The sequence below is a fragment of the Lichenostomus cassidix genome, chromosome Z (genome assembly GCF_008360975.1).
Source record: "Lichenostomus cassidix isolate B80296 chromosome Z, HeHo_3.0, whole genome shotgun sequence".
Taxonomy (NCBI): Eukaryota; Metazoa; Chordata; class Aves; order Passeriformes; family Meliphagidae; genus Lichenostomus; species Lichenostomus cassidix.
The window spans coordinates 15,241,610-15,259,063 of record NC_139511.1 but is presented as its reverse complement, the minus strand read 5'-3'; the positions used below and the strand labels follow the sequence as shown (position 1 = coordinate 15,259,063).

General features: G+C 39.1%; 1 protein-coding gene across 3 annotated transcripts in view; it reads left to right on the top strand.

Moving 5' to 3' along the window:
- PCSK5 (proprotein convertase subtilisin/kexin type 5) overlaps positions 1-16,909 on the top strand; it is a 225,291-nt gene extending 208,382 nt beyond the window's left edge. For all 3 annotated transcript variants that reach the window (XM_085042105.1, XM_085042107.1, XM_085042106.1), the window contains exons 28-37: positions 2,880-2,963; positions 3,455-3,650; positions 6,360-6,577; positions 7,551-7,787; positions 8,266-8,496; positions 10,099-10,276; positions 11,229-11,446; positions 13,412-13,527; positions 14,849-15,035; positions 15,582-16,909. In XM_085042105.1, coding sequence (XP_084898231.1) covers positions 2,880-2,963; positions 3,455-3,650; positions 6,360-6,577; positions 7,551-7,787; positions 8,266-8,496; positions 10,099-10,276; positions 11,229-11,446; positions 13,412-13,527; positions 14,849-15,035; positions 15,582-15,976 — 2,060 coding nt within the window. In that variant the 3' untranslated portion in view covers positions 15,977-16,909. The remainder of the gene's footprint in view (positions 1-2,879; positions 2,964-3,454; positions 3,651-6,359; positions 6,578-7,550; positions 7,788-8,265; positions 8,497-10,098; positions 10,277-11,228; positions 11,447-13,411; positions 13,528-14,848; positions 15,036-15,581) is intronic.
- The last annotated feature ends 545 nt before the right edge of the window (positions 16,910-17,454 follow it).

Below are 17,454 nucleotides of genomic sequence, written 5' to 3'. Positions count from 1 at the left end.
CCACTGACTTGGTCAACAGCATAAGGCAGATCCCTCAGCAGGTCTTCCTCTTTGTTAGAGTGTGTTACCCACTGCTGGCAACTGCTAGTGCCTGTGAAGGACTCACACTGACAGTTTATGGAATAACACTCTTTATTATTATTATTATTATTTATAAAATCGTGAAAGGTTAAGGTCCAAAGGGTGTTGGTGATAGTGTCTGACCCTAAAAATATATTCAAAGCAATACACAGAGACAAGGTCTAATCCCCAGTAAAAGATTCAGCATGCACAGGATATGATTCTTACCCAATAGGCATCCCTGAGGGGGAGAAGACAGGTTCAGCCCAGTGACTGATCCCAGCAGTTTCGATGGAGCCTTCCCTACTTTTTCCCCCATTCTCTTATTTCCCCCATTCAACTTATTTTTATACTATTTCCCTGTGTTTAGTCAGAGCTTGAGTAACTCTAGTCATACATACCTTTGTTACTGATTGGTGTAAAATTCTCTGAGTTTTTAAATATACATCTGGATCTGGATAAACTTTATATTGTGCCAGTTGTCAGGAAGAGTGAAAACACCACAGGCTTTCGTTATCCTGTACAAGTAGTATTCACAAGCAGTCCTGATAAAGAGTGACTAATGATGTCCTTGCTCAGTGATCTACTGTTAAACATCCTGGTTGTGATCTGCTGTGGTCTCACGGACAATTATTATATTGAGACTTGTTTTATTATGATGAACTTTTGAGACTTATTAACTAATAGTAGGGCCAGATGTGGTTATTACATACTATTATGGACTATCCCCCAGTCACATTGAATGTGGACCTAACTTCTTTCACTGACATATCTATGCTCACCTCATTTAGCAATACAGTCATAATTAATAATAATTATTAATATTTTTATTATTATTGCTTCTTCTTCCCCTGTGGTATGTCATGCACATACACAGTTTTCATCTGCTTAGTATGATGTCCTTCATTTCTGCTTGTGGGAAAAGGCTTTATATAAGTTTCCTTCTCTCCTCCCTTGTCTTTATACTTGAAGCATTTGCTTTCATGGCTTTCACTCAAAATGTCAGTTTTCTAAAGTACCGTGCCATAACAGGCAGATCAAAACAATTTAGTGATATGCCACATGTGGCTAATCATTACTGTCATCAATCAACCTAGAGAAACCATATATATTTAATTGGCAGGATGAGCTGGGCGTGCTAAATGAGGTGCATAGCTCAACCTGCAAGCAACTTTTGATTTTGTCTTTATTTTTTATTTTCAGCAAAATCAAAGTGTTTCTGTATTTTGTCTGTTGCCCCATAATTATTTTTTCATCAGACATACATTTTGCCATTGTCATAATTTCCTTGGATCAAGATACAGAGCTGCATGCTGGGTATGTGGTCACATTGCACAGCAGATTTTTTGGTGTTAGGTACAATGCTAGCATCTCCTTGTCATTTTATAACTGATGGTTCTGCAAAGCATAATCAAAATTTGTTTGTCCACAGGCATAAAAACTCCATTTGACCCTCATTAGGCTCTTCCTTCTGGAGGGGAACAGCAGGGAGTATCTTTGGGGAGAACTATTTAATAGATGTTATTCTCAGACTTTGATAAGTTAGAGCGATGAGCAGTCACCAACAGTACGAATTTTAACTTGGGCAAGTGCTGGATTTTGCACCTTGCAGCTGTGCAGCCCTGGTTTCTAGTACAGACTAGGGAACAAGAGGCTGAAGTGAAGCACTGTGCAAAGGGACCTGATTGCTCTGATTGATCCAAGTTAAATGTGAGCAAAGTGTGCCCTGGCAGCCAGGAGGGCCACCCGTGTGCTGGGATGCTTTAAGTGCAACAGTGACAACAGGTCAAAGCAGGGGATTGTCCTGCTCTTCTCTGCACTGGGGCAGCCTCAGCTTGAGGACTGTGGGCAGATTTGGCCACCACAATAGAGAAAAGACAGTAAGCTATTACAGAATGTCCAAAGGAGGGCCATGAGGATCATGAAGGGTCTGGAAGGGAAGCTTTACAAGGAGAGGCTGAGGCCACTTGGTTTGCTCAGCCTAGAGAAGACATTCATTGTGGTCTTCAACATTCTCAGGAGGGAAAGTGGAGGAGCAGGTACAGATCTCTTAGCTCTTGTGAACAGTGATGGGACTTGAGGAAAAGACATGAAATGGAGTCAGGGGATGTTTATGCTGGATATCAGGAAAAGATTTTTCCTCCAGAGGGTGGTTGAGTACTGGTACAGGCTCTCCAGGGAAATGGACACAGCACCCAGCCTGACAAGCTCAAGAAGCATTTGGACAATGATCTCAGCTTCTCAGGTGTCCTAAGAAAGGCCAAGAGTTGGACATCCATGATACTGAGGGTTCCTTCCAATTCAACATAGTCTGATTGTATGATTTCAATCTCCTTCTGACTCAGAGTTCCAGGTTACAGGGCAATGGTGTTCTGCAATAACTTAATTCAAAATGTCCATGAAATACCTAACTAAATCAAGTCCCCAGATGTACATACTTTCTAGACCTTTCTCTTTGCAATCTATTAGTATTACATATCTGCATTTCATTTTGGAGCAATACACTGAAATTCAGATTATTGCGATAATTATAAAATTAATAAGAGTATTATTGATCTCATTTGTGATGAGCAGTCCAGAACAATGCCTAAGTGAATCTGAAGAGTTATATTTTCCTTTAATACAACTCTTAATTTACCATTTTAGAGAGAGGAGTCAAACACAATCATTAAGTTCTTCAACTTTGTGAATTCCAAAAATTCACAGAGGTGTTTTTCAAAACACCTTAGGAAAAGCCGCAGGAAGTGTACCTCCTAAATGGAAGAACAATTAACAAAACCAGATGGTAAAAAATGGAATTTTTTTCCCTTTTACCCCAGATGGAAACAGAAAATTGCTCTCCTGTGACTCTTCATGTACGACCTGTGAGAAATCTGCTGACGTGTGTACTTCATGTACAGAAGGTAATATTTCAGCCTCCTTGGATAAGGATTTTTGACTATAATACTAAGTATCCTACATGCTTCCAGATAATATTTTTGTCAGTAGTCACTAAAAGTCCCTTAATAGCTTAAAGAATAGGCAAGCCATCAGTCAGATAATCAACAGCTGAATTCAAGCAACAGTACATGCCCTTGGCAATATTGGTTAAAAAATTATCATGTTGATGGTGTTCATTTCCTTTCAATTAGAATTTCTAGCTATGATGCAGGAGTTAATAAATAGGGATTTCTTCAGAAAGATGTACTAGATAATCTTGATGATTCTTTCTAACTGTAAATTTCAGTAAAGTTTTAGCAAAATATATTGCAAAACGTCTTAAATAATGTTTTATTCATGTTTTTAAGAACCAAAGTTTAATTTTGAGAAGTTGAAAGCTTTTTTAATAGCCATCCAAGGCAGAAATCTTTTAAATATATGCCTAATTTGTCCCCCTGGGTTTATCTTCTGCCAGGAAAATTTCTTATCCATGATACCTGTGTTTCCCTGTGCCCCCAAAATTATTTTGGCGATGTTGCAAGTGGAAAGTGCGAGACGTGCGGGGATGGCTGTGAGGTGTGCTCTGACCACTGGCACTGTCAGAAATGTCAGGCTGAACAGGGCCAGCTGCTCTTCCTCCACCAAGGCAGATGCTTACATGAGTGCCCTGAGTAAGTAACCCTTCTTATGTCATCCCTAATTTTTTCACTGTGCTCATTCTCTTGAAAGTTCAGATCCATTATTAACCTTTCAAGGAACACTTCAATGCAACCTAAGCTACAAGAAACTAAGGTAAATGTAATTTTCAGACTGCCTGAATAAACAGTATTTTCTTTTGTTTAGGGAAGTAAAAAATTCAAAAGTGAAGGTAAAGGCATACAATCCTATGAAAGATGGAACAGCTCCCAGTGACTTTAATAGGAACATGGTACTTACTGGCAAATGATAATAAAGGTTCTAGACATTCTCCAGGCTTGTTCCTTTCTCCAAGTAGCACAGGGCAGAGCTATGAACTCAGACAGTGAATGTATTAGAGTCTTGATATGTAAATACAATGCTTAATGATGTGTGTTCCTATCTTTGGCTCATATTTATTTTTATACATTTTTTGTAAGAGGAATTAAAAAATATTCCCATTTGACTGCAATGGATATTAGACCAGGCACATGAGAAGATCAAGTTCTCCCTTTCTATGTTTTTTCATCACCATTCATCTCATCTATATATACATAAAACCAGTGCTATGGAATAAAAACTCTTGCTTAGTTAACCTTTTTTCTTCAGAAAAATGTACAGCTCCTGCTTTTCTTGCAATCTCTCTGCCACTACCTTGCGGGTAATTTTGTTGAATAAGTCAGTGAGGGCCAGTGGAACAGGTTTTCTGCATCAGACATCACAGTAAATGCAAGGTAATTGCACTAAAGCCTACCCCAGTCCAGATACAACTTTTAATATTAGAAACTGAAGCATAGAACCATTAATTGTGTTTTGACAATAATATATCTCTTTTCAATCCCTGCCCTCATTCTTCCTAGCCTTCACATCTCTTCTCTTTCTCCTCTCTAGAGTCACTGAGAGCTTCTCTTGTGCTTCTCTTTCTTTCCTTGATATTACTGTTGCAGGTCAGCTGCACAAGACTAGAGATTGCTTTCCCTAATGTTATACATCTTTCTATCTTATGTGAGGGGGAAAAAAAGAAAGGAGCATGTAAGAAAGTTCAACATAACTCAGCAAACAGATACAAGAAAAAAGGAAAGCCCTTCATACAGCACTAACCATGCACATTTTCTATTTTCAGGCAGAGGACATGTTAAGTGGAGGATGGGCAAGAAATTGTGTGAGAAGCATGTTTGATCTGGTGAAGTGTTGTAGTGGGTTGACCTTGGTTGTACGCCAGGTACCCACTAAGCTGCTCTATCACTCCCCTTCCCAATGGGATGCAGGAGAGTAAGATGCAGAACAACCAGCTGGTGAAATAAGGAGGTTCATTGCAGTGAAAAGAAAGAAATAAGTGAGAGTCTCCATGTGCATTAACTAAAGAAAGAAAATCAGTCTCTACTTCCCATCAGCACACGATGTTTGAACACTTCCTGGGGAGCAGGACTCCAGCATGAGTAATGGTTCCTCTGGGAGGCAAAAAATGAAGAATCACAAATACACCCCCTTCCTCCTCTCACCCTTAGCTTTGTATATCTGAGCTGACGTTATATTATGTGGAATATCCCTTTGGTTGATTTGGGTCAGCTGGCCTGGTTGTGTCCCTTCCCAGGATCTTGCCCACTCCCACCCCTTTGGTGGGGGAAGGAATGTCAGAGGGACAGGGCTGCTCAGCAGTAGCCAAAACACTGCTCTGTGATCAACACTCTTCCAGATACTAATGCAAAGCACAGCACTTGGAGGACTGTGAGCTTTACCTCAGTCAGACCCAATACAATCTAATTTATTACTAACAGAATCAGAGGAGCATAATGAGAGTAAAATAAACTCTTAAAAACACCATTTTAACCCCAACTCCTCCCTCCTTCCCATCAGCAGTGCAGGGAACAGGGCATGGGGTTTTGGTCAGTTCATCACCATGATCCTCTTCCACTGCTCAGGGAGAGGAGTCCTTCCCCTGCTGTGCTATGGGGTCACTCCCACAGGAGATAGTTCTCTGTGAACTTCTCCAGTATGGTTTAAATCTCACGAGCAGCAGTCCTTCCAAAATTGCTGCAGTGTGGGTCACTGTTCCACAGGGTGCAGACCTCCAAGGACAGGCTGCTCCAGCCTGCAAGCAGGGGCTCCCTCTCTCCACTGAGTCTCCCACTGGATCACAGCCTCCTCCAGGCATCCACCTGCTCTGGTGTGGGCACCTCCCCTCGGGCTGTGGGTGGATCTCTGCATCCCCCATGGACCCCCATGGGCCGCAGGGGCACAGCTGCTTCACCATAGTCATCACCATGGCCTGCAGAGGAACCTCAGCTCCAGCACCTAGAGCACCTCCTGCCCCTCCTTCTCCACTCACCTTGGTGTCTCCATGTTGTTTCCTTCACATGTTCTCACCTCCTCCTCCTCTTCTTTGGCTAGAAAAAATTGTGTCCCCCTTTGTTTTGATTTCTTCTTAAATAAGTTATCACAGAGGTGTTACCACCATCTCTGATTGGCCCAGGCTTGGCCAGAGGCATGTCCACCTTCAGAGCCATCAGGGATTGGCTCTGCTGGACACAGTGGAAGCTTCCAGCAGCTTCTCACAGAAGCCCTCCCCTGTGCCTCCCCGCTACCAAAACCCAGGCCAAGTAAAAACAACACTAGTGTGTGTGCTGGGAGAGTCTCATTTAGAGTTGTTATTCTCATAGCGTGGAATGACCACCAGTTTGCCTTGTGTTTCTTTCATTCCATAGGGGATATTTTAATGATTCTGAGACTTGCAAGGAATGCAGTGGATCTTGTAAGACATGCATGGGAAGTGCAACCCAATGCCTGTCCTGTAAAAGTCCTTTGCTTCTGGAGCACTGGGAATGTAAATCTACTTGTTCAGAGAAGCATTTCGCCTCTGAAGGAATCTGCAAACACTGCCCCGAAATGTGTCAAGAGTGTATTCACGATGAAATATGCAAAGGTATTACAAAGAACTGGTCTTGCATAGACTGAAATCCACCTGGATCTGTCTGGAGAGAGACTGACAGAAAAAGATCCAAAATCAGTAATGTGCAAAAATAAAAAAAGTGATGTGCACATCATTGTTAATCTCTAAAATAGATTATGATGAGACTAAATGGTTAATCTGTAAATACTGCTTTGCCTGGTCCTGTGGTTCTCCAGAGATTCCTACTGGTTTGATGTTATTCCTGGCCTACTGTATCCAACCCTAAAAACTTGCATATATGCACCAACGTGAAATACAGAATGTTTCTTTCCTACCTTGGTTGAACTTCACACCTCTTTACCGTTTTTGCAAATGACCACTCCTGTCAGAGAAAGAAAGCTCTGTAAAGAAATATATTAGGAATGCATTTGGTATCCAAAAATTTCCAAGATAATTAATATTGGGTGAGCCATTCTAAAAACATAAACATGGATGAAATAAAAAACCAACCAACCAACCAACCAAACCATAAACCAACATATTAAACCTAATACTCAAAATAGCAACTTATTCACAGCTCTAGGCAAAGAGAAACGCTTAGGTCAATACATTCTAGCTAAACTCAAGTTTTAATAATAAACCATACAAAATTTCAGCTATGTACATTCCTGGTTTTGCAGGAAGTTCATAATGCAGAAAAATGTCAGAAAAATGCCAGCTATATATCAGTGTCAAGTGGCTTGGTTAGTGACACCAAAGCTGAGAAACTGACTTTTTTCACAGTTTCTTGATGTAACACAGAAGGTACCATTTAAGGGTTGGGCCAGTGTAGGTGTTTTGGAGGGGAAAGATCTGAGAAAGGAAGTCCTAACTTCTCAAGGTGTTCAGATGACTTCTGTAATGACAAACAATGCAGAATTTAGTGTTTTCTAGGACTCACCTGCTCTTGCACTTAGGTCAGAATTTGCTGCCTATTTGCTTACCTGTGTTCTGCTGTCCCCTGTAGAGTGTCTGGACCAGTTTTTCCTGCATGAGGGGAAGTGTGTGCAGAAATGCCCTTCACGCTTCTACGCTGAAGACAAGCACTGTTTTCCCTGCCATGCCAACTGCCAGGATTGCAATGGGCCAGATTCTGATGACTGCACAGCATGCACTTTCAGCTTGTCTGTCCTCTACAACGGCATGTGCCTTGATGAGTGCCCTGAAGGGAGCTACTATGAAGAAGCCACCCAAGACTGCCAAGGTTGGCAGCTGTTGTTTTCCCCAGAAGAGTATTGGGATACAAGTGGGTCTGTTTATAGGTCACTGCCTAAGGGCCTGTGTGTGACAGCTAATGTTGACACCAGTGTCTTGCAGTTGAAGAAGATAGGTAATGCAGAAAAATAATCAAGCCTATGGTAGAACAGCAAAAATTGAAGAAAGTGGAGAGGGAGGTGGCAAGGATACATACGTGTGTTATTACAGGCAACCACTCTGACAAAATGCTGAGAATGGCTGCAGAATTGCTGAGTATTGCTGGAGACTGTATTCACTGTTGCAAAAGCAGTGTCGATACAGATGTCAACATAAGGAACTACTTGCATAAGGTTGAAAATTATTTCCCTCAGGCTTTCATCCTGAGATTATGTGCTTTGAAGGCTGTGCCTTCAAAAATTAAAGCTGTAATAATACCCTGAAAGAAAGCAAGATATGGTGAAAATCCTACTGTTTGTCTTTTTCAGCATGCAACAGGACATGCCAGACTTGTTCTTCCTCCACTGCCTGCCTAACTTGCAGAAATGGACAGATATTGAACCATGATGGGCATTGTGTGTCATCTGGACACTGCTCTCCCACTAAGTACTACAATGAGGAAACTCAGACCTGTGAATCTTGCCACAAGAAATGCTTCCATTGCTCAGGACCCACTGAACACCAGTGTCTTAGCTGTGTAAATAACCACTATCTTCTCAGTAAGTGTCTCTCTCCTGCCTCTAGATTTCATTCTACACTGAAAGCATGGAATAGACAAGTTTTTGTCACATTTGTGAAGCATCTAGGGCTGCATCAACCAAACTAGATACTATAAGGAGTACATGACAAGTAGATAAATTGCAGAGCTAATTTTTTCAGCTGGGCTGAAGACTCTGGCTGGAAACCTTTTGTGAGGCAGGGCTTGCCACTCACTGGTGCCAGTGCAGGACTTCTAAACAGCAACCAACACCATGACTAAATGAAACTCATATGTTTCATTCACCTGGTATGTACTCTTCCTACTGTTTCCTACAAAGACTTTAAAAGAGGGCTATCATTAGCTTTGTTGTTCTTGTTGTTGTGTTAATATATCCATAAAAGGTGCACATTTTTTTGTTGGTTTGTTTAATCTGTGCAGCAATCTGATGAGGAAAGGAATACTTAAACATCTGCTCAAAAGGGATCACTAGGTCAGCATCCAGTGAGTGGCTGAAGTGCAAAATTACTTTTCTGACTTTGGAGCAAAGAGTAGGTTTGAGACCATACCATTTCAGCAACTAATAGGAAAACACTATAAAATCCCAAAACCAAAACATTTTTTCTCTGCATATTCTCCCAAAAGCAAACAAAAATTTTATAAAATCATTCAGAGAAAAAACATTAAATAATGTTTAATTAAATGCAGGAAAAAATCTTAAAAGAGTGTAAATGAAAAGTGAACCCAAGGTTTTCGAGTCAAATTCTAATGGAGATTTTACATTCATATATTTCTGAGGCCTTACATCAGACTTACCTTTTTTATCAACCCACTCAGCTGTTTTGCACCATTACAACTGGTAAAGTTGATGGACACATGTACATAAGCATACTGGAATTGAGATAAAAATGCAAAAAGACCGCAAACCTGTTTTTTCCATTTGCTCAGTTGCAACCCAAGGAACAAAACTGTCATGACAAACTATGTAACAAGTACAAGCAACTAATGAATAATTACTACTTTATTAGCTTTATGCACTTGCAGATAATTACAACAGTACTAACTTCTCAATCAGGATTCCTGCTACAACAATTGAAATTTCACTGAAAAAAAGGGACTTACCTGGCTTTGCAACATTAAATACATTTAATTCCATAACATAAAATAGAAGCCACACACAAGCGTACAGATCAGTAAACAAATGTCCTTAAATCTCAGATTTACCATCAGATTCATCATCTACACAGAATGGAATGAAATTGATGCTTAGGGTGAAATCAAAGGAAAACAGCAATGAAGGTAGAAAGTTGCTTTACTACTTTTGATTATCCTGAAGGAAATCACATCTGCTTTTCATTATTATGCTCCTTTATATTTTGCCATGATAAAAACTTGCCTGACCCAAAGAGCTTGCCAATATGCATAAAACACAGAAATGCGGACTAATGAATTGACAAGAATCAAAAAATAATTACTATACACCAACATTCAGTTTTCTTGTTCTGATACATTATCTATCAGTGTCTCCTGCTGATAGACAGTTTGCTTTAGCACAACTGCATGAGATGTTTTATAGTAGCAAATACTGAATATGATGTGTTATTCTGCATTGTTGTCTGTGCAGACATGACCTGTGTTGAAACATGCCCAGATGGATACTATGCTGACAGCGAGGAGGGGCAATGCTCTGCATGCCACAGGACCTGTGACACTTGCACTGGAAAACACAGCTCACAGTGTCTTTCCTGCAAACGGGGTTGGTACAGACAAGGAAAGGCATGTGTAACCCAATGTCCAGAAGGGTAAGGTCCAAGATCTTTTACTAAGAGGTGCATCACAGAGAGAGTGTTAAGAAATTAGATCATTCCGCAGCATTCTACATCAGTGTGAAACAGAACTGATTTTTGTTTTCAGGAGAAAATTTATTTTATTTTCACAGTATACAAGTGGTGGGAAACCTCCCTTCACAGTAGAAAACTCTAAAATTGATGCCCAAATGGGAATTACTTAGATATGGTATGGATGCTCTTAGCTATATCAATAAAGGAAAAGTGTGAACCCAAACAAGTATACCAAGTTATATGTCAGTCAGCCTGAGTACAGGCAGAAGAGCCTTCAGGAACCACTGCAGCCTCCACTTAACATGAAGTTTGGATAAGGGTTTTTTGTGCCAGGTTAATGCTTACAGTGAGTGATAATAAAAACATCCATTAAAATTTCAACTGAGCATTCATAATTCTAGAGACAATCTTCATCAATTAACGCATTTAAGTTTAAAATGTGAATTCAGTGCTCTTTTGTGAAATTCAAATTTAGAAAGTGAACCTATGATTTCTGTTTCACGTCCATTTAATTTAAGTTCAATCAATCACATTGGTTGTTCATCCCATTAAACTGGAAAACTCTAATTACCATATCTCAGCAAAATCACACAAAACAGGAGAACACAGTTAAAACAGAGTTGGGTTTTTTTGACTCCTGCTTACTTCTATACTTTGTGTCTCAATTCAACTTAGATTTTAGAAATCCTTGCTTTAAAGACCAGGGTCTTGCTATACAGCTGAATTCCAATGGCCAAGGGGAATTAAAGGAAATTAATTGTATTTTCACTGACATTACAAATATCTGTGTTCATTCTAGTACAATTTTTATAAATTGATGTAATCACGGTAAAAAGCTAAGCATTAAAAAAATGTTGGTTTTCCCGCAACTGCTGGCCTTTATGCAAACCTATGCCTATCTGATCTATTTCAGGTATTTCGCACGAAATTCCACTGGATTATGTGAGAGATGCCACAAGAGTTGCAAGGAGTGTGTGGGGTCTCAGCCCACAGACTGTCTTTCCTGTAATACATACTTCTACCTGTTGCATTCCACAAATGAATGTGTTAGCTCTTGTCCTCAGTACTACTACGAAAACAAGGACAACAACATCTGTGAAAGATGCCACTCTTCCTGTCTAACGTGTGAAGGTAAAAGCATATGTTCTACTTTGAGCAAAAACGGGGTCATCAAAACACCTGGGATCGCAGCTCCAAGATCTGGAAACACTTCACAAAGATACTAACCACATACTGTGCTACCAACCTGTCCATGATTTTAGTCACAGTGGGTGACGCAGACCTCTCAGGGGGGTGTTGGGCTTTCCCTGGCTCTTGGTGACCTGTTGCACTCACTGCTCCATGGTGCCACTTTATTTCTACTGCATTGATAACTGAGGTGAAAACAAGTATATGAATTACTGCCAAACTTTCTCTAGAGCTGCTACCACCACAGAGAACAAACAGAAGGACAGTCACTTAACAGGGAGGGCTGGGACTGAGTCACATTTTGCCAAGTCAGTGAATGGAAAAAAATGGACAACAGTAATAAATTTTCCATCAGCCAGGCCACTCACAAAAATGCTCATCAGCTTCATAAAAAATGGGCTCACTTGCTTACAGAGCTGGACCTCATTTTTCACATGAATATTAACAATGACTGAAAAATACCTCACTCTTCGAGTGGTCGTACTGTCTGCTACTCTGTGAAAGCCATATCTTTGCAGTTTACAATAGGAAGAGTAAATATCCATAAAGAACATCTTTAGGCTGAAAAGTGAACAGAAATCAAAAGTGCACAGTTATGTATTTTTCAAAGTTAACTTTCTGAGACTTTCTATTTTGCTCCGTGAAACATTCATGTTCTCAATTTCTTAGTTTTCCTAATTAAGCCAATTCTGAAACAAAAACTATTAATCCTCTTGGACCCATTTGGTGTCCTTTTCTACCTAAACAACATGAGATTGTAGTAGATGGGTTCCACACTGCAGCTTAGACTACATCATATTGTAACACACAAACTTTGTTTTGGATAGTGGATATACGGGATGGCACAGGTGGCTTATTGAAACATAACAATAAATGTGGAAATAACACTTAGAATGAAGCCACATTCAAGAACTTTTACAATGTAATTGCATAACAATATCATAAAAAGTAGCAGAAATATTTTTGCTTGGAATTGGGACAAAAAAAGGTAGACATTTTAATTTGCAGACCACATCTTCAGTTTTTCACATTATTTGGCATAAATACCACAGGACAGATTTTCTGTCATACTTACAGAGACAGAATTATGAAACACAAGCCAGTCTGAAGTCCATCTGCATTACTGATATATGAGCAAAGAGCATGGTGCCTCTTTGTCAAGAGCAGTAAGGAAAACCTTGTACACTAACATAGTAAGTGCTCTGTGTTATAGAAGGTTGCTAACTTCAGCAGTTTGAGTCCTGCTAATGTCAGCTACTTGAATTTTCATTTTCTTCCTTTCAGACTATGGCAGAAAATGTCTAGGTGCAGGGAAATGGGTGGGTGCATCTTGACACTTAAAACAAACCCATCACCTCAGTGCTTCACACTGAAATATTGCATGCAGCATCTGCCTTTCCAAAGAATCTCTGACACACAAGGTGCACGTGGTGCTCTGGTTGCACCTAGCACCAGAGTTTGGAGTTTTTTTAATGCAAGTAAATAATTAATTTTTCTATTAAAACATAAATATCTCTTAATTTATTGTTGTTTGAGAAATTAGTTAACAGGGTAAATAAATATGGATTTTGTAAATGACAGCATTTGATGAAGATTCTCCACAATTTTACTTCAGTGCTCTGATCTAATTTATTTTCCTGAATATGTCAGGGGTTCACTGTACAACTGATTCTGAAAGCATCTTTTCATGAATATCAAAACACATAAGAAATAAATTTTCTTTGCACATAAAGCCCCAAGACTTGGTGCAAGCTTTTTCTAATACCAATCATGTTGAACTCCTCGCTAATGATTGTTGCCTCCAAAAAACACCCTTTTGCTTCATAGCAGTGAAGGAAGGAAATTTTTAAAGGAAGTTAGCTGACAATATTTCCTTTTGTAATATTGTTGTTTTATTTGCACTTCTAGGGAAGGGAGCATTCAGCTGCACATCTTGTGTATGGAGCTACAGTTTATTAGATGGAATGTGCACCTCAGATTGTTTTGTAGGTGAATACAAAGTCCAGGAGACACCAGGACAAAAGGTACTTATTTGTAGGCTCTTTGTACACAATACAAACAACACATTGCTTTTCTCTGAGTTTTTAATGGCGCCTATCTTTAAGTATGCTTACTTTTTTATTCTCTTGGCAGGGGAAACCTTTTTTCTCTTTCTGGGGTTACTCTACAGTCAACAAATATATCATAACCATATAAACAAATCAGTTCTATTAATGATAGTGGTTTTTTCCTTCCAGTGTAACTGAGATTTCTTCATGGATTTCTGATGTCTTCTGTAAGAAATCCTTTTGCATGTTTGATTGACAGTTTTGCCGGCAGAAACTCCTAGTAGAAGGACAGGCTGAAGTTAACAGAGTTGTATTTTTAGTAGAGCAGGATTACAACTAGGTTTGGGTCTGTACCATAAATCTGGGCACTCCACCTTCCAGATTTCCACACCAATTGCCTTCTAAAGGTGTTCAAGCATATAGCAGCAAGGCATGCCAGCTGGCCTGATGCTACAAACCCTGGAGTCCCTGTCGAGGAATGACTCCTTGACAGTGCTACTTCATTGCTTTGAGTCTGAGAAAATAGCCTTATTTGAGGCTGAGGACCACAGAAGTCTGCAGGTCTTCGCAAGAGGTTTGACTCTAAGAAATTATGAACAGCCATGGTCCTCCCATCTTTAATCTGGATGGTTCCTCCATCCAAGATAAACAGCCTTGCAATCCTAACAGCAAGTTCTGTGGAAGTTTATTGGAGTCTCCAATAAACTTTCTCTTCACAGTCACTATATCCCATGGCCAGGAACCGTGAACATTGAAACACCGAAACACCTAACTTCAGAGCATTCTGTAAAGCAGTGACCTCTGATAGTCTTTGCACACAGAGGTTCCCAGAAGTCTGGACTTTAAGAAGAGTATATGAATCTAAGCTGTTTCTGTAGAAAAAGAAGCAACACAATCTAAGAGAAATCTGTTTTGCTAAAAAATTTCCAACCACCTTTATTCCTTCCTTCTGTTTCTTCCCTGGGTAGAGAGAAAATTCATACTCTTAGCTTTGTCCCAGAATATTTCATGTTGCTTCTTCCATGTCAGTTACTCTCCAAAAAGCTTAAAAGTATGAATGAATTTAAACTTCCTGTCTAGCTAGGTGAGATCTCCAAGCTTTATAGCACTTAACACCCTCTTCCTATAAGCAGATCATTGTGAAATCAGAAAATAGGAAATTTTGAAGTATTTTGACATTGACACTCATGGTGCCCAGAGATGACAACCCAGGCAGAGTGAATGACAGGACAGAACTGCCAGGTCAGGCCAAATCACACAAAATTAGAGGTACATTGCTTGTGTTCTGTGTTTGAAGGAGAACGAACCCAAGTGTGAGAAATGTGACAGCTCATGCACTGAGTGCAAGGGACCTGGTCCTCTCAACTGCACAGTCTGTCCAGCCAGCATGCAGCTCTTCCTGGAGGAAAGCCGCTGCCTGCCCTGCTGCAGTGACACTGACCCAGCAGGAGCCCCAGAGTGCTGTGACTGCAGTGAAACACAAGGTAGGACAATGCTGAAGGGCAGGAATAGTGCTGAAGTGTTTTATGGTTGATTATGCTGACATTTAATAGTGGATTAGAGTGAAAATGTGCTATTGCTAAACAGTGTGTTTCTACTGCTGCATCAAAAATAGGAAAGGTTTTACACAAATAACAGCCATTATGTCTGGTGCTGGAGATAGCAACTTCTTGCACTCACAACTATTTTGTTGAATGGCTCAGCATTTCATAAACTAAGTGACTGGTTTATGAACTAACTTACTTCAATGAACAGACATCTGAATAATTGCATTTTTGCGCCTGCTATATTTTTTGCTTATTATTTCAAAGCAAATAATGAAGACTAGGCATCCCAACAACCTTATTGACATCCTTACAGCGTAAGAACAAAACACCATTGTGGTACCAGAAAAGTTAGATATCTTGTTGACTGCTATTAAAAATAGAAATAGTCCAAAACACTGTACTGGACTTTTTAAGACTCACATACACACAAATACAAGCCCATTTAATCTTTTTTTTTTCTTTTGTTTTTAATTGCTGTTGTAGATGACTGTGTATTAAAGACAACTCTACCCACTGGGCAAAAAAGCAAAACTACTTTCTTTGTTATCACTTGCATTTTGCTTCTGCTTGTTATCGGAGCCATTGTATTCATCTGGAGAAAGACACGAACCAAAACCCAGCCTGCCAATAAAGGACAGTATGAGAAGCTGACAAATCACACCAAAACCTCTGTGAGCAACTACCACAAAAATCCCAGTTACCAGGAGGATCAAGTGATTGAATACAGAGACAGAGATTACGAAGATGACGACGAAGAAGATGACATCGTATACATGAGCAAGGATGGCACAATTTATCACAAATTTAAATATGGACTTTTGGAGGATGATGAAGATGATGAGCTAGAATATGACGATGAAAGTTACTCATTTAGATAACTTTTTACTAATTTACTACTAATAAATTAGTCCTACTCTATGCTAATAGTAAATTAGTCCTACTCTATACTTTTTCTATGAAATTATAGCTATTTAGTTAATATGTTTAGTTACTTGATAGCATGCTGAGCTCCAAATTTTTTGCTAATAGTTATTCTGAGAGTAGAATAATTTCTAAAAACTTTTTTTTCCAAATAAATCTTTTATAGGTTTTCAAGTAGCACTCCAGATATAGTCTGGTTAAGAGATTGTTTCTATGTGTTTGTGTGGAGAATAAATCCTTTCCCAATATGTATTTGTGTAACTAACACAAACTTTGCTTCAAACCTTTATGGAGAACCTTGCCAATCACTACTAGAAATGTGATAAGCAAGATGGGTGTATCTACTTAATGAATGCCACTTGGAGAGGGTGCAAAGTTTACTACTTTGTGATTAGAGTTACTCATCAATTCATAATAGAATAGGCAACTTATTTACCTAGATTTTCTTCATATCACCTGGTATTTCCTGAAGCAAACAGATTCCTCTTTATAATCTTTATAGAATACTTTCCTGTGAATTTGTGTATTTATGACATGCTATTTTAAGATTTTTGATTGTGACTACTCCTCTTAACTGTATTTTATTCAGTTTGTATGAAATGTAACAAAAATATTTTATATATCAGCCTCTGATTAATATTTACTGCAGTGTTTGTCAAAAAATGTTGCATTTTACAGACTAATTTCTTGGTTTACAATGAAGGACAATATTGTCTATAAGCATGGCACACACACACACCCTTCACCACGAGCAGGTGGTGTTTCTACTGTAAATGGCTCAGGATGTTCAGACAATGGCAAAGGGGATATTTAGCACTTATCTGGTAATTTTTATTATTATTACGCAAATAAAAATTTATCATTCTAAAGAGAAGCATGGTCCTTTGTTGGGAAAAAATAGATTCTCTAACCATCTTAAAAATGCTGTTATTTGTTAAATTTCACTCACTCTCAGAGTTTCTCTAGGTCTCCAGTAAATGAGCTTCTCTACAAACAATAAGGTTATATATATAGATTCAGTGTTTACAAAGGAAGTGTGTAAAATACCAGATTTTCATGGCTCAATATGTCAGTGGAATTTTCAGTATTAAGTATGCCTAAAGACCTCAGGATATTCCATCTGTCAGATTAAAGTTTTATTGAGAGGTTTGTTGCTTCCAATTTTATTGGAAGCAATATTTTTTAATTTTAAACTTCCAGTCATTGCACCTTCAGTAAGAGAGAGGAATAAAAAATAATGTGACTTCACAAAACCTGAAACAAGTACCTGTATTAATCAAAAGTTGTCAAGCAATATTTTACAGCAAGGTACTTCAGAAAGATAAATGTTTCCTTTCACTTAAAAATCTATAAAAATGGAATCGGGAAAGAAGAGTGAAAAATCAGTTTGAAAGGTGATACTGCTTTCTGGTTTCCTAAACTTGTTTAAATTAAC